The sequence below is a fragment of the Lissotriton helveticus genome, chromosome 11 (genome assembly GCF_964261635.1).
Source record: "Lissotriton helveticus chromosome 11, aLisHel1.1, whole genome shotgun sequence".
NCBI classification, from domain to species: Eukaryota; Metazoa; Chordata; class Amphibia; order Caudata; family Salamandridae; genus Lissotriton; species Lissotriton helveticus.
The window spans coordinates 992,119,763-992,142,339 of record NC_136072.1 but is presented as its reverse complement, the minus strand read 5'-3'; the positions used below and the strand labels follow the sequence as shown (position 1 = coordinate 992,142,339).

Sequence of the window (22,577 nt, the reverse complement as noted above, 5' to 3'; positions counted from 1 at the left end):
TATTCCGCTCTTTGTCTTTCATCCTTTCTTTATTAGTCTTCTTTTGCACCATGCCTTATATTTTATCTCTATAATTTAACCCTACCTTTTTTTTATTTTCTGTCTTTTGCCATTTTTTCCTTCGTATCACTTTTCTTCTCTCTTGCCCTTTCTCTTAATTCGTTATATTCATTTTTCTGCTGTGCATCATCTTCTTTCTTTCTTTTTTCTTCATTTCGGATGTTGTATTACCTTTCTTTTCTCACATTTCCGTATATTCCTCTTTTTTCCACGTCGACTTCATAGTGTTAATATATACAGTTATAAATTGTTTATTAAATATACAGTTACTTTATGTAGGATATACATTTTGTTTGTCATGCTGTAATCTAGTGCTCATGATTTACCTCATGCTGATTGTTTCTTAGAACTTGTTTTACTCTATTTGGTACTATAACTATGTTTCTCATCATTAGACTGTTGGTTGAATGGGTTTATATCTTTTCTTAGCTATAGTTTGCCTATTTACATTTTTAAGATGTTGTGCGATGCTGCTTTTCTTTCTTACCAGTTCCCCTATTCCTGCTATCTGGTGACCATCTTTCTTTGGGGCTATTGCTATTAATTATTTATTCGCCTAGTACGGGTCCCTTACTCGCCTTTCCACGTTCTCCCTAGTATGATGTTGGTCTTTTTTAGGCCTTCCCTCCTGCTTCTTATCTCCCTCCTTTCTTTTCTCTTTTCTTCTCTTCTTCCTTTCTCTTTTTCTTGGGTTCCCCATTTGGACCTTCCCACAATGTTTCTTTTGTTTGATGATTGGCTCCTTGTAGTTCTGCCGTTGGTCTTCTTTCTGTCATCCATGTTGTCGTTTTTTGATTTTTATGTTTTTCCATGCCGGGTTTAAATGTATTATCCCTTAATGTTAAGGGGTTAAATCATCCGGTGAAGAGGTCGAAAATTTTAGATTATTGTAAATCCCTGTCGTCTGATTTGGTTCTTTTTCAAGAGACCAAGGTCACTAACAAAGAAGCGTTGTTTTTGAGGAAGGATTGGGTTTCGGGTGTTTGCTGCTCTGATGCCCTGGGTAAACGAAATGGAGTTATTACCTTAGTCTCAAAGAATTCTGGTTTATCGCTACTTTCTTCTGAGCATGACTCTGAGGGTCGTTGGTTGTTATCTAAATTATCGGATGGCCAGCATGAGTTGTATGTGATGAATATTTATGCACCTAATGTTGATGATCCGTCCTTTTGGAAATCGGTTACCAAAAAACTAAATGACACCTCGCACTCTGGCAATCTTATTGTTGGTGGTGATTTTAATTTACCAATGGACCCTTTTTTAGACAGGAATTCTGCATTCCAGTTTCGTCCTCCTAAATCCCACAAACAAATGCTTAACATGTGCTCCATTACTCATCTCCAAGACATTTGGCGTCTTCATAACCCCACTGGTAGTGATTTCTCTTTCTTCTCTTCGCCTCACTCTTCCTTCTCTCGTATTGACTATCTCTTAGTTCATTCTTCTCTTGTTTCATCTTCTTCTTCTCCGCTTATACATCCTATTTTAGTCTCTGATCATGCTGCGGTCACTTTTACTTTATCATCGTTTGCCCCTAAATCACGCGCTCGCTCGTGGAGATTGAATACCGAAGTTTTACATGATTCTTCTCAGGTTGATGAATTCTCTAAAGCTATAGATACCTTTTTTCATGAGAACGAAGGCTCTGTCTCTTCCCCAATTGTTCTATGGGATTCCTTTAAATGTACTTTTCGTGGTCAGGTCATTAAATGTATGTCCAAACGTAATTCAGATATTAAAAAAGAACTTACGGACTTGTCATCTGAAATAAAGACTTTGGAAGCTTCCTTCAGACATTCTAAGGATCCAACTTGTTTACAGCAAATAAAGTTACTTAAATACAAATATAATACCATTGTTACTAAAAGAGCCTATATTGGGGAACAAGCTCAAAAATCAAAGAAGTTGCTGTTAAAAAATCGAGCTGGGAAAATCTTGGCTGCTACATTAAAATTTCAGGACTTCTCTTTTAAATCCTCGCAGATCTCTTCTATTACTGACCACGCCGGTTCTAAAAAATTCCAAACACAAGAAATACTTGAAGTTTTTCGTGACTTTTATAATAAGTTGTATACTCCTTCTAATCAGTCCTCTTTTGACCAGTGTCAAGTTTTTTTAAAATCGGTTCCGATTCAGTCGGTCTCTGATGCTGATCGCTCTTTTTTAAATAAACCTATTTCCCCCGACGAAATTGAATCTGCGATTAAAGTTACTCGGTCTGGCAAAGCTCCAGGCCCTGATGGGTATCCAATCTTATTTTATAAAACTTTTCTCTCTACACTTGTCCCCAAATTAAAATCTGTCTTTGACTCTTTTATTAAAGGTGGGTCTGTCTCTGGTACGGCTGCTGAAGCTACTATAGTAGTGATCCCGAAAGAGGGGAAAGATCATTCGGATCCTAAAAACTTCCGGCCTATCTCTCTCCTTAACATGGAAGCGAAGATTTTTGCTAAAATCCTGGCCAAAAGACTAGAATCCTTTGTCCCTCTTCTTGTTCATCCTTCCCAAACTGGTTTTGTGAAAGGCCGTCTTGCGCGAGACAATATACGCACTTTCTGTCATGTTCTCGGTGCTGCCAAACGCTCTCAACTTCCTGCCGCGGCCTTGGCCCTTGATGCGGAAAAGGCTTTCGACAAGGTCTCTTGGCCGTTTCTTCGTGCTGTTTTATGCGCACACAATCTTGGCGACTCTTTCATTAATATGATTATGTCCTTATATTCTCAACCCAAAGCTAACATTAGAGTTAATGGTGCTACGTCCTCTTTTTTCAATCTCAGTCAGGGCACTCGACAGGGTTGTCCCTTATCCCCGCTCTTATTTTTATTATCCATTGATCCTCTTCTTCGGTTGATTGACCTACATCCTGATATCAAGGGTTTCTCTTTTGGCCCTCACTGTATTAAAACTGCTGCATACGCAGATGATGTTCTTATTTTTTCAGATGATATCGCTCTGGCAATCCCGGCTATTTCTAACATCATTTCCCTATTCTCTTCGGTTTCAGGGTATACCCTAAATAAAGACAAGACGGAACTGTTCCCTTTGAATGCCTATTGTTTCCCCTCGCATATGGGCTCAGCGGGTTTTAAGTGGCAGTCTACACACTTGAAATATTTAGGAATTTATTTTTGTTCTGCTTTATCTACCACTATTGCTTATAATGAATCTCAGACTATCCTTAAAGTGCGTCGTCTTTTGGATACATGGTCTCCGAAACATATTTCTTGGTGGGGTCGCCTCCAAACTCTCAAAATGATGATCACGCCGATTATTAATTTTGTTTCCTCCATGCTGCCGATTAAATTGTCAGTTTCCTTTTTTCGCGAAATCGATATTCTGACTTCCAAATTTTTGTGGAATGACAAACGTGCTCGACTTGCATACAAATTTCTGCGTCGTCCTTGTGATATGGGAGGTTGTAATTTTCCTGATTGGGAGAAATATCAGACTGCTTTTTTGGCGTCTCAAGGTGCTTTATGGTTTTCTCCGCCATCTCTTCATGTTCCTTCTTGCTGCTCATAGAACAGCATTTAGCATCTCCTTTGCCTACTGCCTCTTTTTGCACTGCATCTACTTTGCATATCCTATTTTCCCGGTCTATCATTCTTGATACAATTGCGGCGGTCAGGAAAATAGACAAGAAGGTGGCAATTCCGTTGCATAAAACCAGGTGGACATCTATCTGGCGGAACTCCAAATTTAAGCTTATCATTTCTCCCACCCTCATCTCCTATTGGGCAGACAAAGGAATCTCTCTTGTTAAACATCTCTATGGTGCTTCTGACGAACCATTACCCTTCTCTGCCTTGGCTCAGAAGCATTCGTTAACAAATCTTGATTTTTATACTTTTCTTAAAATTAAGGTGGCCATTGCCAAAGTTCGTCTTCATCCTACTTCTTCTACAATCTCACTTTTTCATATTTGGATCAAGTCTGGTCATGTTGCCTCCAAAATTTATAAATTTTTGTCCTCTGCTTCACTCCCTGAACAGACGGTTGCTCACCAAAAATGGTTGCATCATTTTGATCATGCCATTACAGAGCATATTTCCTCTGAAACTTGGCAATCAATTGGTAAATTCTCTCTTCGTAATAAAATCGCACCTTCTTTAATGCAGTCGAAGTTTTTTTCTATTAATCTCCTCCACTGGACGCCTGTGCGTCTTCACTCACTTAACCTTAAAGAGGACAACTTATGCTGGAGCTGTGGTCTGTTGGCAGGCGATTTTCCTCATATGTTTTTTCATTGCTCCTTGCTTCAACCTTTTTGGAACCTCATTCAGAAACATCTTTCTCTTATTTTTGGTATTGAGCTCCAACTTTCCTTCCCCGTAATTTTATTAGGCCCACTGGCTGCCCCTACTCCTCTCCCTTTAGATCCATTGGAGTTACAGTTGTTGGATCTTCTCCTGACTGTAGCGGTGAAAATTATTCTTATGGAGTGGAAATCCTTCTCATCGGTTTCCTATCATACGTGGTGGGCTTGGGTCTCCTTTTTACGCAGTGCACACACTTCGGTTGATCAAGCTCACCTCTCTCCAGCTATTTCTAGTGGGGTTTGGAAAGCTTTGGATGATTATATGGAGTTGTCTTCCAAAGGGTTGGTTCCTCAGTTTCCTTTTGATGTGTTTGTCTAATTGTTGTCTGCTATTTGGTCTCTAGGCTGGGTTAGTCCTGTGGGAATCCTTCTTTTCTCTTTTTTCTCTTCTCTCTTTCCTGTCTTCTCTTCCTACTCGTCCTTTCTTTACTCTTTCTCTTTTCTCCTCTTTTCTTCTTTTCTGTTTCCTCCCCTATCCCCTTCTCCACATTTTGATAGTGATATGTTTGTTTTATTGCCTTGATAGTGGCTTTTACTTGAATGAAATCTATATCTCCCACAGGCTAATGTTCCTTATCTATATATAATCTCTTGGTTTACCTCTCAATTTTAGCCCTTTTTGCATATGTCTATTGCATTGATTGTATCACTTGTATTGTATTTCATATTCATTATTCTTACCATTATTCTCATCAATAAAATTTTCTTGAAATCAAAAAAAAAAAGTACAATGATTCAGAGAACGAGCATTGCCATTGCAAATCCCTCTCACCTGTGATACATACAGACTTTCCCAATGCTTTTTTTCCAGATGGGCACTGCAAACTAGAAAAAAAACACAGATGCCCATAGTGTGTGCAAACACACAGTGGACATTTCTGAATGTTCTCCTTAAACAAGAGAAAATCTAATCAAAGATGTCTGCTGCATTTGAATGCAGGTGTTATATTAAAATGTTTTTTTCTATCTTAAAGAAAAACTATTCCAGGATAATTGCTGCAGACTCGGGTGGCCATCGTGGAATGGATTAAAATTCACTTAAAGATAGTCACCCAGCGATACAGAGGTGGGTTGCAGTGATAGCTTGAAATACTTGGCTAAGACATTTTAAAAAGATTTATTGGAATGCATTTGCATTATTAACATTAAAGTGTGATAACCATATGTCTCTTATGCATAATGTGGCATTTGAGACAGAAGTGCAGCGGTGGAGCTGGTTCCTGATTATGAATAGCATAGGCCCTACTGTGATACAAGGCAGTAATAGCATAAGCCCTTCCAGGATATAAGATGATGTGAGGCACAAGACCGGTCTAGAGCGGTCTACACTGAGGCCCTTGTGAGTCAGTGTTTCATCTTGAAAAGCATAATAAAGCTGATGTTGCCTCTAAGTTGGCGTATAATTGGCAGTGTCTCAGAAAAGCCCATTGTTGGTGTTATCAAGTCCATATGATTAGAAATAAATAAAACATGTGCCAGAAAATCGAAATAATTCCTCATATTGCATTTTGTTTAAATGTTGACTTATGGAGTTAGAACCTTGGGATATTCTTAAAACAACAGAAGTCAATTTTCCCCATCATTTTTCTTCATAGTTCCATTCATTCTGCTAAATTTAGGAATATTACAAATCTCATTTGTTGTGTTATCTTCTATTTAGATTTCTGACGTGAACAAATTACATGAGAAGAATCAACATCCTGTGATTCTTGGTGAATCACTTAACCTCTACGTGCCTACCAAAATGAATGCGTTCATTTGTAACACAACTGGTGCTTACGTAAAGCGCTCAGATACCGTCGGGTCAATTGCTCGCTATACAAAACTGAAGAAAAAAAATGGTATGTCTTTTGTACTGACTTACAATTTTAATTTTTAGATCTTGCCTAGGACAGCAGAAGCAGTCTGCTTGTGGAAGACTTACTATGGGCTTACCAAAAACTTAACGTGGGCTTAGAGCCCGTCCATTGGTTACCATTGGTTGCTTCATTGTCACTCTAATTTGCTAGCTTCTTATTCCCCGGCTTACCTTTCCCTTCTTCTCCTTGTCCCTTTCCTGGAGCAGAGACTATTCACCATTCTTTTCATTGGTTAGCTTGTATCCTTCCCCAGCTGACATCAGTTAACTACTTTTCTTCTTTTTGTTCCTGCACTTCCTGGGGGTGCTTGCATTTTCTTAATCTCCCCCCATCCGGGTGCTGTTTCCCCCTACATGCCCCTTGTGGGTCCCTTTGCCTGGTAGAGATGACTATATTCAGGCAGCTGTTGTGTAATATCTGCCCGCGTTACAAACCAAACAACCTGCTCAGTTTACTTACAGAGAGCCCAGGGGCTTCCCTGCTGCTAGTCAGCCATTTGCAGAGCGCCTGGCAGCCTGTAGTAATTGTGTGATTCTTTTCTATTCACGTTCACACAGGCTTTATTTTGTGAACCGTGTCCATCCTGCTGCAGTTTATTTTAGAATAATGCCACTGTGGTAAGAGAGTTGTTGCTGCCAGGAGTCCCAATAAAGGGACCAGTGCTGTATCTCTTCCTCATTTGGCGTTGATTCTCAAAGCCCCCTCTAGTGGCTAAGAATAAAACATGCCCTCCCTCTTCATGGGAAGAGATAGACCAGGGCAAAACAATCTGCTTCCTACGCTACAGAAGAGTGCATCTGAACCAGCTATAAAAGAAATAATCCCGGTGATTCTTTACAAATATCACCTTAAGTATTCCAAGGGTATCAGATCTCATTGTTTACTTTAAGGCATCACATACGGTAGTTTTGCAAAAATAGTGCTACCCATCCTTTTACTGCAATTTGGATTTTTTTTGTTTTAGCTGGGCAAGGTATCTTTATGCACACATGAACACTGTTTGTTGCCTTACTCTTGAGAACTGGGCTCACTGTACCGACCTGTGGAAAATCTTTTTAACACCTATTGAGGATCTTTTCAAAAAAGGATTTAGAAATAACCTGCTTGTCCTCAACAGTGCATCCTCTATTCTGTGTTTTCATTCCTAATGCTGTGTCGCTCGGTTGACATTCAGCCTTTGGTAGATCAAATTAAGGTGAGCGATAGCAAACTTAAAAAAAAATCACACACTATTGTGCTATTGATAGAAATATTACGTTTGCTATCCACATCAAAACTCTTTCCTTTGCCATAAGACGGGAACAAGGTTTGCCCAGTATTCTTACTAAGCTATGGGAAGGTGTAGACACCTTGACGGTTATATGTTACATTGCGCAGTTGGCATACACCAAACATTAATGACTGATGGGACAAATGTAATAATGTGCAATGGATTAAAGAGAAATTGGACAAATCTAAGCATGTAGTTAGGATCACTGAGTGATGAGACAAGTATGATGATGTATAAGTGGAGTGGTGTGGTTCACTGGTTAGAGGCGGCAGACCCGGAAGCAGGAGTCGGCCCGGGACCAGGGTTCAATTCCCGACGCGGCAGGGTCGTGGACCAGGGTCAGCGGACTCGATAATTCTCGCCTCAGTGCCTGCTCTAACCAGGGGTCCCACTCAGCAACTCTGGGCATTAGCTTGCCTAATCTCCACAACGGCCCCATCAACGCCGGGGATGCCTGGCTTCACCTTGGGGACTCCCAGTAGGGGCCTTCCCACAGGGAAAGCCAGGACGGGTTCCCCAGCGGTATACCGTGCCAGGATACTCCGGTAGTAATTGAGCGTGTTACAAAACAGTTTATAACATAACATAACATATAATGAGTGAAATTATTGACAAACTACGGATATTTGGCACAATGTTATCCACTTATGCATATTGCTTCCACTGGAATGATGGCTGCAATTCTTGACACATTGTGTACTAAAGCCAGCAATAATCCTTACATTGTCATGGTATCGGTAATTCTTGGCCTATTTACAACATTATCACTACTGCAGTTTCAGTCTTAAGCTGTAAAATGGCTGTCAAACCATTCATCAATGCGCTCACGACTTTATGCTTTGATTCACTCACTCACCTATTAATTAAGCATGCACTCAGTCAGTCACCCTATTTGTCCATCCACGAACTCACACCATTGCCATCTTCTCACATTAACCCACTCACCCATCCACGTCACAAATTTGCCAGGCATTGAAGAATTGTTTTCATTTAGGATACAGACAACCGTTTGAGTTGGTCAATGCTATTTGTTCTTGTTGCTGATGCAAAATAGCATTGTTTCTTGTTGTGGATGCTAATGATCATCAAGCATTGACAAATCCAAAAGGTGAGCTAATTTCTTTTAAAGGCGAGACCTACTGTCTTTGCCATTGCTTGTTCGTCATGGGACTGGTGTAATCTCAACATCTTAAAAATTCTATGCAAAGTCTTACATTACTTCCGCTCCAAACTATTAACGGAAGCTCTGATTACTGTGCAACTCACCACTATCTTCTTTGCCCCCCACTACTCTGTAAGCCGAGGCCCAGACAATCTCCTCCCTCAAAAAAGCCACTATTATCCATTCACGACAAGCAAGAACTTCTATAGTAAAATAGTGTCAAATAATGTTAGTGCAGGCATTAGCACACCAGGCAATGAGCCACATTATGTGTTTTTTACAGATGGGTTCCCCAATAAAAAGGGGATACTTTTTTTTTTTACAGCAATCAACACTGCTGTCTTCTTAGCCATGTCTGGGAGAATATAAACGTCACACCCCCCATGGAGCGCCAGATCATCATCTAGCCTGACCCTAGAGACTCAAGAATCAGGTGCCATGTTGGGGTGCCTAATGACTCACATCGGCACTGAGGCGCCTCGAGCACCCCTGCAAATTCTACAGTCATGTCTCACCTACCCGAGTGTCCACACCATCAATTGACGTAAAAAATGTCGTCAGGATGGGGACCAGACGCCTTTAAGACCACCGTGACTGTTTGCGTCTAGGCCACTTCCTCCCACCTACCTCTGGATGCTGCAAGCGATGAAAAGAAATGTACCGCAGCAAGGTTTTGACAGCCTTTCAGAATGTTGAACACCAGGCCTGAGAAGAAAAGGGCCACTTCCTTTTGTTCCACTCGAGGCTGCCCGCCGTCTTCAAAACGACGACATCTCAAAACCACTTGATAATTCTTGAGGCTCCAGGTTTCCAACAGATTTGTTCTTCAGTCTGGCAAATTACATTCACGAGAAGAACTGCATGTAATAAGATGACCCGCGTACTTAAGTCTAAGCGGTAGTGTTGACACACATTCTATTCACAGACAGCCAACTATTCAGCCAGGCATATAAATGACAAAAGGAATTCAGCAGATCCGCATTAGAGAAAAAGGCATGTGGTCTAATGAGGCCTAATTATGAATCAATAACAGATATTCCACGAAACGCTGTCATAATTGGTAGGCACTGCCTGTCTTTCATATTTACTAGGAGGCCTAAATACCATCTGGTATTTCATGCTGTGCCCCCTGTATTACTTGTGACTTCATTAATATGCAAATTAGTATGCAGTTCCGCTGTGCCCTCTAAGCACTTATCATGGCTGCCCTGGGAACCAATCAACTATAATGCATTTTGAAACTATGAAAACTGCAGAGAGTTTTGTGTCTGTGAGCGCATTAATTGAAGGGGCATCCTCAGTGAACACAACCCATTTTGTGACACAAAAGGCTTCCCACCGCTTCTCGTTTAATTACTTATCAAAAGGCATTAAAAAAAAAAAAAAGAAGATAATTTTCTACAACTGTACCTGAAGCACCATCTGCGGTCCGGGGTGCCATCTGAATTTTTCCCCACGGTGACGATTTCTCCTGAGCGGAAGGCTCTTCGTATGAACACGGGGAAGGACCGCTCGATGTCCAAAATGGTGGTGGCCCACTGTGGATATGAAAGTACCCATGAACAAATCAGCTTGTAAGACCAAAATGGCGCACCCAGACCACCCACACACTAGAATGGATTTTCTATGAAAATGGTAAAATCCATTAGGATGGGCTGGGTGCCACTGTAATTACATGGCAGTGGAGGGCCAAATTATGCGACATGGTCGAATAAATTATACAGAAAAGGCAAATTATACAACAAAAAGCTAAATGGTGCTGCGTGTGATACAATTATAGGCAAATTATGCTGCATATTTTGTGGCCCTGTTTGATAGACATTATGGCATTTTTACACACAATTAAGATACATAAAGGGCTCCTACAATACAACAAAATACATGGCACCTACATCAGATTCTGTTCAAAATAATATTCATCAACAATTGATTTGCCTTGTGTATTATAACATGACTCTATTTCAGCAATATTGTTGTTTCTACCTACCACAGCGTCATCATTTGTGTAAAACAAATGCAGTGCAGAGAATGAACTTCTTTTAATCTGTTCATTCCAGTTTTGTTTCAGATCTTGTCCTAGTCTTCAATCTATGCTCGCACTAGGGGTCTCTAGAAGCTCCTCTTTAAATTAAGAAACAGCAGTGTTCCACACTGCACATCAGTTATGAAAATATCTCACTGGAAGGCACATTACAGACGAGGCTTGATACCTTAAAAATAGAAAAGGTTGAGATTTGTCAGAGCTCTGTGTGCTCTTGTAAAAATATCTCTTGTTGTGGTTTTAAACATGAACTTGCAGGAACAGTAAAACTAAATATTTTCATAAAAGAGAATGATTCATTATTTCTATCCAGGAGGGCTTTATTATCTATGCAGACAAAATTCCTTTCCAAGTCAAGAATCAGAGGAATTAACACCGAAGGATTAACAGCTGAAAGGCGGGCAGGTAACCTTTGCAAATTGAAGACAGCTGCCCGTTGCACTCGAGTTATAATATTTTACTAACATGTCATCCATTTCAGCAAAAAACGATTCATTTTTTTTACCACATTAATAATTTTTCACATTAGGATTGTCGTTTCGATGGGGAAATTAGTTGTCCTACAGAAACATCTTTATTGCTACCATTAGACTTTACAATTTTATGAACACACATCAGCGACAATTTTTTTTTTTTTTTTTTTTTTTAAATATTATTGACAGCACAGAGTGAAAACATAGCAAAGACGTTGCTAATATACCAATAATATCTATACAAGAATATATACAGAATGGCAAAAAAAAAAAAAAAAGAGTTCAAAATACAAGAAATATACAATGTTCATACCATTTTAAGAGAAATCATATGCACGAACAGATTTTAAATAAAGTTGGCACACATTTTCTCAAATTTAAGCAAAGACCTGGTACCCCTAATTCGGGCTATTCTTTCTTCCATGCTATGGATTTCATTGACCAAAGTCCAGCATTGCATAATATGTGGCGGCTGTGGCGAAATCCATGCCCTAGCTATCGTAAGTTTAGCACAGGAAAGTAAAATAGTAATTAAAGCCTGTTGTGGTAAGATACTACTATGTATATCTCGGAGTACAGTAGGGGCAGAAAGTAATGGTGGCCTAGCTAATTTTAGTTTCAAAACTTTGTCCAAATTAAGCCAAAAATCATTCAATAGCGGGCAGGAAAATAGCATATGTTCTATATTAGCGCCCACCATATCACATTTAGGGCATTTGGTACGCTCGGAGTATTGTACATTTGAAGACCATTTAAGAATATAACAGACAAGAGGTTTTAAATTGTTGTAATCGTACACTAGCGGATTGTACCAAGTTATTGATTTTAGAGAGAGAGTGAGCAATCTGTTCTGAATAGATCGTCAGTCCCAATTTAGAGCTCCATTTCTCTGCTAACTTGGAGCAATCGTATTTTACATAAGATATTAAACAGCTATAGCCAGTACTTATTACTGATTTGGTGTTAGATGAATAAAGGCACTCCCAAATATCAGAGTCTGAGATAGTTTATCTGAATATATTTAAACCTCATGGGCTCCGTAAAATGGTATACATTTTTTAATATCTCAAAGTCTAAAAAGCCATTGGTGCCATACAGGTCCCCCAAGGTTGCAATACCATGAGTTGCCCACACATTAGCCTGGCTGTCATTAAATATCCCCGGAAGTCCTGGGTTACCCCAAAGTCGTAATTTAATGTGAAAAAAAGAGGTCTTACAAAAAAGCAAAATGCCGAACCAAATCTTGGCAATATCTCGAGCAGTCTTAAATTTGACTCTTTTGTAAAAATTTGGTTCATTCAATCTAAGCAAAAACATGCTTGCATCAGAGTTCAGCATGATGGTATGAAAGAACAAATGTTTTGAATCAGAATTAAGCAGGGAACGAAGACGCCCAATAAAGGTAGCCCAGAAGTAAAGTTTATAGTCTGGGAAGTTAAGCCCTCCCATATCAATAGACCCTTTTAATGAAGCTAAGCTATTTCGTGCTTTCCGGTAACCCCAGATGAAACTGCTGAAAATTCCATCGAGTTTCTTAAAAAAAATATTATTAACTGCCAACGGGATAGAACGAAAAAGATAAAGAAACTTAGGAAGAATTTTCATCTTGATTAAGTTTATTCTACTAATAATATTTAGTGGTAATTTATGCCATGTTTTAAGAAGCAGCTTGGTTGATTTAACATGCACATCATAGTTAATGGGGATTATGTCACAGATTTTTTATGACATTTTTACCCCTAAATAGTTAGCAGCCTGACATATCCCCAAAGTTACCCCCATAGGTTTATAGTTGACCACTATCTGGGTTTTGTTCACATTAATTTATAGCCGGAAATATTGCCAAACTTTTCTGCTTCGACCATAATGCCCTCTAATGCTGATGTGACATTGGAGGAATATATTGCAATGTCGTCCGCATATGCAGCAATTTTCAAGCAATGGGATCCTGAGCTAAATGGGATTATCTTAGGTTGTATAAGGAGTGCTAGCAGGAATGGCTCCATGGACAGGGCAAAGAGCAGAGGTGACAGCGGGTACCCCTGCCGAGTGCCCTGTGCAATGAAAAAGGCAGAGGATAGCATACCTAAATAGCTAATTTTAGCCGTGGGTTTATCGTATAGAGCCTGAATCCAGCTGGCCATTTTGCCCCTGAAGCCAATGAAAGACAAAACAGACCAGAGATAGTCCCACCCCACCCGGTCAAAAGCCTTTTCGGCATCTAATAAGATCATGCCGAGTGGGGAGGTTTCTGTCTTTGCCATGTCGAAGGCTGTGATAGCTGTGTTAATATGGGTCGTAGTGTCCCTGCCCAAGACAAATCAGCGACAAATTTGTATATAAAACAGATCTTTAAAAACAATCCCTCTTATACCAAAGCCTGGCCAAGAGGATTCCTAATACATCACAGTGACATCTTTCAAATCATTCACATCTTAGAGAACAATCATAGGGAATTCTAAAAAGCTTTAGACGCTAGGCCGTCTCAAATTCCCACCATATGAACCCAATCAATCAATCAAACCCACATACAGAATGCCACACAGTGATCAAATTTAGATCTATACCACTCTGACTTTTCAGTTGATGGTGAAGAGTGTTGGCATTAATAAAAAGTTTTAGATCTATACGGCCACATGCATCATTGTTGCCGTTTGCGATTCCTAAATTGCGAAAATTAAGGAATCGCAATTTAGAAATCGCAAACGGCAATGAATGAAAAAATCGCAACTTTTTTTACGATTCCTTATTTTTCCTTAATTGCGATTCACAATTTGCGAATCGCAATTACGGAAAACCTTCCCTCTGATTCCTATGGGCCCAAAGGCCCATAGGAATGAATGGAAAGGCATTCACATTTTGCGATTTTCAATTTGCGAATTCGCAAAATGTGAATGCAATTTCAAGGGTGCAGGGGGGGTCCAAAGAACCCCTCCCTGCACCCCTGAAATTTAACTTTAAATGCAATTTACACACACACAAGCCCCAAGGACATGTTTGTGTGTAAATTAAAACTTTCAAATATGTAACTTGTGCATGTTTGATAGTATTCGGTAAATTAGCATGAAGTTCAACTTCATGCTAATTTACCCCATCCAATTTGCGAATTCGCAATTTTAAAATTATCATGCATTGCATTTAAGAAATCTCAAATTGTGATTTCTTAAATGCAAACGTAATTTTAGAAATCGCAACATGGTTGCGATTCCGAAAATTGCGAAAAGCAGGATGCGTCCAAAATTTGAGAATTGCATTCGCAAACGTCCGAAAATTGCGATTCGCACCGTTTGCGAATGCAATTCTCAATGATGCATGTGGGCAATAGTAACCCATTTTCAAGGCCACTATCAGCATCCACTTGGAACTTTCTGCACAGCAATACACTACGAGTTTATGCATTAAAGATGACACTGGATAAACATTTGCACGATTCACTTTCGCGTGATAGTTATTTGCTTAGTCGCATATACAAACCGTAGTTTGACTGCCATCCTTCGTCTAAACCAAAGAAATTACATTGTGAACAAACATGCTCCGATACCCAAAATAAATATGCATGGAATATTGATCACCTGAATAATACAGCCTTTCTACTTTCTCGAGCCAGAATGCCCAAACTTTGTTAAAATGTTCTCAGCGTTTGCCACACTATTTTGTAGTCTTCCAAAATTCTTTTGGTGCTGACCAACTGCAGCAACTGTGTGATAGCAACAGATTCAGTGGTGAAAATCTGCTTTTCTTTATCCAGGTCAGTAGAAAGTGAGATTTAACAGGGCTATGGCCATGGTTGTGACTTTCAATAAACCAGTGACTTACCTGAAATAAAAAATCAGCTAATGGTTGGAACAGGGAAGGTTCTGCGATAAAATATCTTAGGCTTCTTTTTGCAATCAAGAAAACTGAAAATATCCAGGATTGGGATGAAAAAGATTTTTCTACAATGGCAATAAATTAGCTAAAGCAACATGGCTTAGAACCGATAGGACGGTATGTTGTTTGAACTTCTATATACAAACAGTATTCTATCATGTCATTTCAAACGTACTCATATCCACTGAACAAATAATGACAGTCGAGCACTTTAATATAATTTTTCTGCAGTTACAAAAACAAAGTGCAGGATTTCACTGACAGCACTGCAATGATGTGTGAAAGAAATCACATTGGCTCCACGGTTAGTAACAGCTTGAAACCTTCTGCCCACTCGTCACCTCACCTTCCCTTCAATCTCCTCTTTGCAAATTCAATATTGAGTTAACATCCTTTACTCATCTCATTCTACGAGGGAGTCACTGCAGTGCTTCGATCACAATTATGGAAGGCGAGTGCATCTTTTGTGGCTCTGCGGATCCCCCGGTTTAAAGTAAATGCACTAGACATCTGCTGCCTTCAAATGTGCGAGAAGTCCCATATCAACTTGCGAAAGACCATACAGGCACAGGTAGGAGTAGCCATAACCTTCTTGAGACATCTGCTTTTTTTTTAATTCTGTGCAGCCCCGCACATTTGTGCTTATGGAACCAATGAGCTTGACCCTCTCCTAGACAGGTATAAGGTTCAGTGGGGTACAGTAGGGAAAGCAGCATTGCAAGTACAATTGCTAAACTCTCTTCTGTCACCAGTGTGTACAGCTTCTGCAATGGACCAGTACTTGGAGCGTTCATAGCTCAATCGTTGCTGCTCATGGCTTTGATGAGTGTTATTTGGGTATGATCAAACACAAATTGGCAATTCCGTCAATGTAAATGATGACTTCATGATGCCTATGTCAATGATGATGCCACAAGATCAGCGCAAGAAGCGGCGAAAAAAAAAAAGTGTACCAAAAAAAAAGTACGCGCATGTGCGCGCACTCACACACATACCCCAGCACAACATACCATACCTATCATTATGAGGACCGGCCATTGACCATAATGAAGTGTGTATTTACTATTGTAACTCAATGTGTGCTTTGATAGCAGGGTAAGTTATAAAATGGACCGAGGCAAATATAACTCCACTTTTAGTTTTTTGATACACATGCTCAAAAGTACGTAAACACACTACGGGCCGGTCCTCCTGATGCACCAGTCCTCACAAAGATATTGGTTATCTAATTCTGACAAGGTTAAGCCAAGCTATTTAGACCAAGCCTGTCCCCACAGGGTGGGTTATACATGCTCGCACAACACACACAGAGACCTATAAGGAAAAGGCGACTTAATAAATTCTTGTGCAAAAGAAGAGCACGATGAGCATAAAGTCAATCCTATGAGACTCATCAGTGATAAAGCAGCTGAGTTGCTTGCAACATGATTAGAAGGGAGTTTTTGTTTCCCCTCTTAACCAGAGAACCACAGCCTGTCTCACTATGGTTTTCCTGTTTGCTGTCACCGGACAGAAATAGGTCAAACTAGGCATGTATGTGTAAATTAGAAACTATTGTTACTTATGGTTCATTACCTGCAATTTCCATATCTGTTTGCTCTCCTTTGACACCTGCCCAACAGTTTCCCCCATCAGAGCGATTAACATGTTGAGTAGCAGCACAAACGTCAGGATGATGTAGGTCACCAGCAGAATGATGAAGACCGCGGGGTACTTGGCACTGTTGATCATCTCCAGGTCCCCCATGCCGATGGTTAACTTGAAGAGGTCTAGAAGGAATTTGCTGAAGGTGCTACTGTCCCGACAGGAGGGGTATTCGGGGGGGGTGCAGTTTGTGGAGTTTTCGGTGCAGTTGTGTGTGCTGGGACAAGGGTTCAGCAAAGACACCAAAGCTGTGGAAAACAGGAAAAAACGTCCAGTTACTGCCTGCATATGATTAAACAGTACGCATTTATTACAATCTACTTTTGTCAATTGAATCCGGAAGGATTAATTAATCTTTGTAGTCAAAGTAATGAGTTTGAGCCAAATATATATTATTTTTATTTTGTGCATTTTCTACAGTTTTGTTTTTGCTTCAGTAAGGATACATATGTTTATACTTGTTTCTCCAGCCCTTGCCTTGCTTAGCGCCATTTCTCCCGCCTCCATCCTTCTCATGTTGCAAGTTGCATGCAATGGGCATGCGGGGATTGCTGGACTGCCCCATCATCTCCACTCTCCATTCAATTAATTTTGATCTGCAAGGGCCCATTAACTCTCCCACAGTATCTTGCCACGGCTGACCTCCCCATCCACCCTTTAAGTTGGCAGCCATTTTTAATCCTTATCACCCAACTTTTTTAAATTTCAATATCGGTGGCTTCTATTCCCGAGTGAACCTAGTAAATGGTAACATATAATTGCTCCACAACATGACGTCATGCTACTTAAATGAAAGTTAATCAAGTTACCCCTTAGGTCAACATATTTTGTATTTTCTCACAGAAAAAAACTGCTGTTAAGGAACTTTAGTGTTTTTCTATCGTTGTTTTTTAATTTCTGCCGGAGGGCGCTGCATATTGATTTGCTGCAGAAAGAATGTTTAACGCCTTTGAATGAATGAATGAATGAATGAAAATATTTGTAAAGCGCGCGATGGCCAAACGGCTTCCTGGCGCTGGGAGCTCTAAGAACCGGACAGACAGGGCCAGGAGGATTAGCGGGGGTAGGCCTGGACAAAGAGGAAAGTTTTTAGCGCTTTACGAAAATGAGAAAAGATAGGAATCGAACGCATAGAAAGAGGAAGGGAGTTCCAGAACCGGGGAGCAAGAACAGAAAAGCGGGTTCCACCAGTGCGGGATTTGCGGAAGCGGGGAACAGTGAGGAGGGCAGAAGATGATGAACGAAGGGTGCAGGCAGGGGTGTGAAGGGAAATCAGAGAATTGATGAAAGCCGGTCCAGAGTGATCAAGGGCCCGATAAACAAGGCACCCCAATTTGAACAGGGATCTCTGCAAGATGGGCAACCAGTGAAGGGATTTGAGGACGGGAGTGATGTGATGGGATTTGGGCAAGTGAAAGATAAGACGGGCAGCCTGATTCTGGATAGCTTGTAGGCGGCGGGTTTCATAGGCAGGAATGCCAGCGAACAAGCTATTGCCATAATCAAGGCGGGAAGTGATGAGAGCAGAAATAATAATTTTAAGGGAGTCAAGAGAAAAGAAACGAGAGATTTTCCGGATCATCCGGAGGGAAAGAAAACAGGAGGACACCACGGCACTGACCTGGCCATGCATGGACAGGTCCTGTCTGACCTTGATGCCCAGAGTTTTAACGGAAGGAACGGGGGTGGGGGAAGGGCCAAGGATGGGAGGCCAGAAAGCAGAGGACCAGGGGCTGGATGAGCCGCCAATCAGGACAAGCTCAGTCTTATCTGGATTGAGCTTGAGGTGGTTGGCGCTCATCCACCCAGAGATAAAAACCATGGTGGAGTGAAAAAAGGATAAGGCGTGAGAAGAGGAGGAAAGGTCAAAGACGAGCTGGAGGTCGTCGGCGTAGTTATACACAGAGACCCCCAGCTCAAGAAGGGAAGAGATAAGAGGGTGAATGTAGAGATTGAAAAGAAGGGGAGAAAGGGAGGAACCTTGGGGGACCCCACAGGGCACCGGGAGGGAGGAAGCAGAAAAGCCGGGAAGGTGAACAGCTTGAGAACGACCTGTCAGAAAGGAGGTGATCCAGGAGAGGACAGTGCCTCGTATGCCCGCTGCGCTGACACGGTCCAAAAGGATGTTATGGTCGACCGTGTCAAACGCAGCGGACAAATCGAGGAGGATCAAAGCTTGGGGAGAGTTGACATCAGCCTTGGCTTTAAGCTCGTCAAGGACGGCTAACACCACGGTTTCGGTCGAGTGACCTGAGCGGAAACCAGCTTGGTGGGATGCCAGTAGCAGGTTCCGTTCAACATAAGCAGAAAGACAAGAAGTAACATAAGATTCAAGAATTTTAGCAAGATAGGGAAGAAGAGAGATAGGTCTGAAGTTGGAGGGAAGAGAAGAATCGAGGCCAGGTTTTTTAAGGATAGGAGAAACAATAGCTGATTTAAATGAAGAAGGGACCAATCCGGTGGAAAGAGAAGCATTAAGAAGAGAGAGAGGGGTATCAGGGCAAGAGGAAAAAAGGGTTTTGAGAATGCGGGCAGGGGCACAGTCAGTGGGGGAGCCAGACTTGATTTTAGTGAGCAGAGCTAGAAAAGCGTCCAAGGAGAGGGGAGGGAAAGAAGAAAAAGAAGATTTAGGCGCAGAGGGGGCAGAGTGAAGAGGAATAAAAGGAGTGACCAGGATGTTAGATTTAATATTAACAATCTTCTCAATAAAGAAGTTGTTAAGGGAAGAGCAAAGGGCCTGGGAGGGAGTAAAGTGAGGGCAAGCACGATCGGAGGTGGCCAAGTTCTTAACCAAAGAGAAGATTTCTTTGGATTTGTTAGCCGAGAGCGCCACTTGTTCGGAAAAGTATTTGGTCTTGGTGGTCAAGATGGCCTTCTTATACTCCCTGAGAAGTAATTTGTATTTGGCCTTGTGATCAGGGCAGTAGTCACGGCGCCAAAGGCGATCTGAGCGTCTAAGCTCCAATTTGAGGGTCTTAAGCTCCGGGCTAAACCAACGGTGAGCCTCATGAGGGCGAATGGACTTGACTAACTTAAGGGGGGCTACTAGATCGCATGCGGAGGAAAGCCAATTACCAACTGCAACAGCCTGAGAGTCAAGGGAGATGTCAGTGAGGTCAGGGGAAGAAGAAGCAAGGGAGTGAGAGAGAGAGGCCAAGTCAACATGATTCCAACTACGGGTGTAGACATTCTTGGGACGAAAGGGCTTGTGAGGGGGACCAGTAGTAATAGAAAAGGAAATGAGAGAGTGATCAGACCATGTGCAAGGGAGGATGCTGGGAGAGGAAACTATGTCCTGAGATGACCAAACTTGGTCCAAGATGTGTCCAAGATTGTGGGTAGGGACCAAGACATGGGACTTCAGGTTGAGGCAGAGGAGAGTGGCCGTGAAGTCCTTGGATGCTGGGTCCTCCCTGGGGTCGCCAGGCCAGTAGTTAAAATCCCCCATCAGGAGAACAGAGGAGTTATTCACCACCAACGTGGCGAGAAGTTCCTGCAGGGAGGCCACAAATAACGGCCTGTTCAGGGGAGGACGATAGACAAGGACAACAGTGAGAGGTGCAGGCAGATTGGAGGAGCGGGCGACTAAGAAGTCCACTCCAACGATGGGTGCTTGGGGGAGAAGCTGAAATTGAATAGTGGAACGGACAATCATGGCAACACCCCCCCCGATCTTGTCTGCAGGGCGATCGGCCCGGAGGACATAATAAGAATGGGGAAGGATGGCAAGGATGTCGGGAAGGGAAGCCTCCAAAAACCATGTTTCCGTAAGGAACAGAAAATCTGGAGAATCTGTAGTAAGAAGGTTAAACAGGTCAAGTTGGTGTTTGCCTGCCGAGCGAGTATTGAGGAGATAGGCAGAGGCAGTATGAGGGGGAGATGAGGGACCAATAGGGAGGGAGTCGATGTTCGCCGTAGGCAAGGGAGTAATTGAGTGTGGCAGCACAACACGGTCTGAATAGGGGACATAGATATCTAATGCAACAAGATGCTGCATGAGAGTGTGAGGAAGAAGCACCTCAGTGAAACAGGCAAGGAGTTGTGCAGGCGTATATGACAACAGAGGGGCAAGGGGTGTGGCCCCTGGTCCCGGCCCGTCGCGGACGGGCGCAGACGGGCATAACTTAGATGCGCCTTCGTCGCGCCCGCTGCGCTCGTCCGCTGCGCGGCCGGGATATTAGTGCCATAAGTAGGGGAACAATAGGGCGTGGCAGGGGGTGGAGGGACAGAGGAGCTGCCCCGCCAACCAGAGAGCAGCCCAAGATGTGAGACACGCCCGTCCCCGCCCTCGTGACCTGCCCGTCAGAGGGGGAGGGAACGCTGAGCGTGGGGCGCTCTGGTGGCGGCAAACAAGGAAGTCCCAGGAGGACAAGGGGTGCGCAATGTCCTCAGCGCAGCCCCTGAGCGAGGAGCAGGTAAGTAAAAAGTGTCCAATGCACAGATAAAATGAACGTTGCGCCGCACCTCGGCAGCGTTGTTGCTCCCGGCGAAGCCTCGGGAGGTCTGACTATTCAAGAGAGCTGGGGCGGGACTCGCCCGGCAGATAGAAATTGCCAGGGGGGGAGGGACAGAGGAGCTGCCCCGCCAACCAGAGAGCAGCCCAAGATGTGAGACACGCCCGTCCCCGCCCTCGTGACCTGCCCGTCAGAGGGGGAGGGAACGCTGAGCGTGGGGCGCTCTGGTGGCGGCAAACAAGGAAGTCCCAGGAGGACAAGGGGTGCGCAATGTCCTCAGCGCAGCCCCTGAGCGAGGAGCAGGTAAGTAAAAAGTGTCCAATGCACAGATAAAATGAACGTTGCGCCGCACCTCGGCAGCGTTGTTGCTCTCTACCTTTCTCTCCTTCCGCTGACACACAAGATCCTTACATTTTAATGTTGTTTTCAACGTTCTTCCATTCGTTTGCTTTCACCTTTGCTGGTGCCATTCTACGTCCAGTTCCTACAGTAGAGTTCATCACACAAATGCTCTTTTCTTTCATTTCTTAGGTTGAATTTCTCAATTTCGTGCTCAAATAGTTAGTGCAAAAGAAACCTCTGTGCAATCCTTTTCTCATGGATGGAGCGTTTTAATTTGTTTTCACTTACAACACTGTAAACTGAATACTCAACAAATATTTGTGTCTCCTCCTGGTAGGATTGCATTCTTGTGGACTGTTCCACTGTCGCTCCTGGGTGTCAGATAATTTAGAACGGATGCCTAGAGGTTGGCCTCAGTCACTTGGGTCCCACAGAGCTGGTACTGGGCTGCATGTATTTCAGTCCATTCCTGTGGGCTGCTGCTCTGTTGTTCAAACCCAGCCAAGAACCAGAACCTTTTGCCCTGTGTAGGGTGGTAGACACGTCCACATGCACTGCTATCTTTTACTCTCCTACTTTCCGCTCCACGCATATCCGCAACAACACAACTACAACAACACGAGCACAGCAACACACCACTCTTCATGTACAACACCAAAACACTTCCTGCACAAGCCACACTCACACCCCACACACAATTATAAATACAGGTGAACAGCAATCGCTCTCTTCCGCACTAGTCTTCTCTCCATCCCACGCTTTGCACAGTGACCTATGGCGGGCTAAGAGTGTTGCTAAGGCTCAACCCTCCTGCCAGCGAAAAGCACCTCATGTAGGTCACACTCTTCCAACCATGCTGAGTCACTAACTAGTGTCAATCAAGGGAAGGAAAATGAAAAAGAACACACGGAGAGAGTAAGTTATATTTCTGAAAAATGTATTCTGTATTTAGTGATGGAAACAATGGATTTACATCTTGGGAGACGGATACAGGGAAATAAATTCAAGCAAAAACTGAGAACAAAGGTAGAAATAACAATGGACCTTCAGTTCACAGCTTAAACATCAACTCCTGATAAATAAA

At 42.4% G+C, this 22,577-nt stretch overlaps 1 protein-coding gene across 2 annotated transcripts in view; it reads right to left on the bottom strand.

Annotated features, from left to right (window-relative positions):
- The window catches only part of TRPV4 (transient receptor potential cation channel subfamily V member 4), a 595,067-nt gene that overhangs the window by 30,198 nt on the left and 542,292 nt on the right, over window positions 1–22,577 (bottom strand). For both annotated transcript variants that reach the window (XM_078667355.1, XM_078667354.1), the window contains exons 13-14: window positions 16,629–16,945; window positions 10,080–10,207 (exon numbers count right to left, since the gene is read on the bottom strand). In XM_078667355.1, the coding sequence (XP_078523481.1) occupies window positions 10,080–10,207; window positions 16,629–16,945 (445 nt within the window). The remainder of the gene's footprint in view (window positions 1–10,079; window positions 10,208–16,628; window positions 16,946–22,577) is intronic.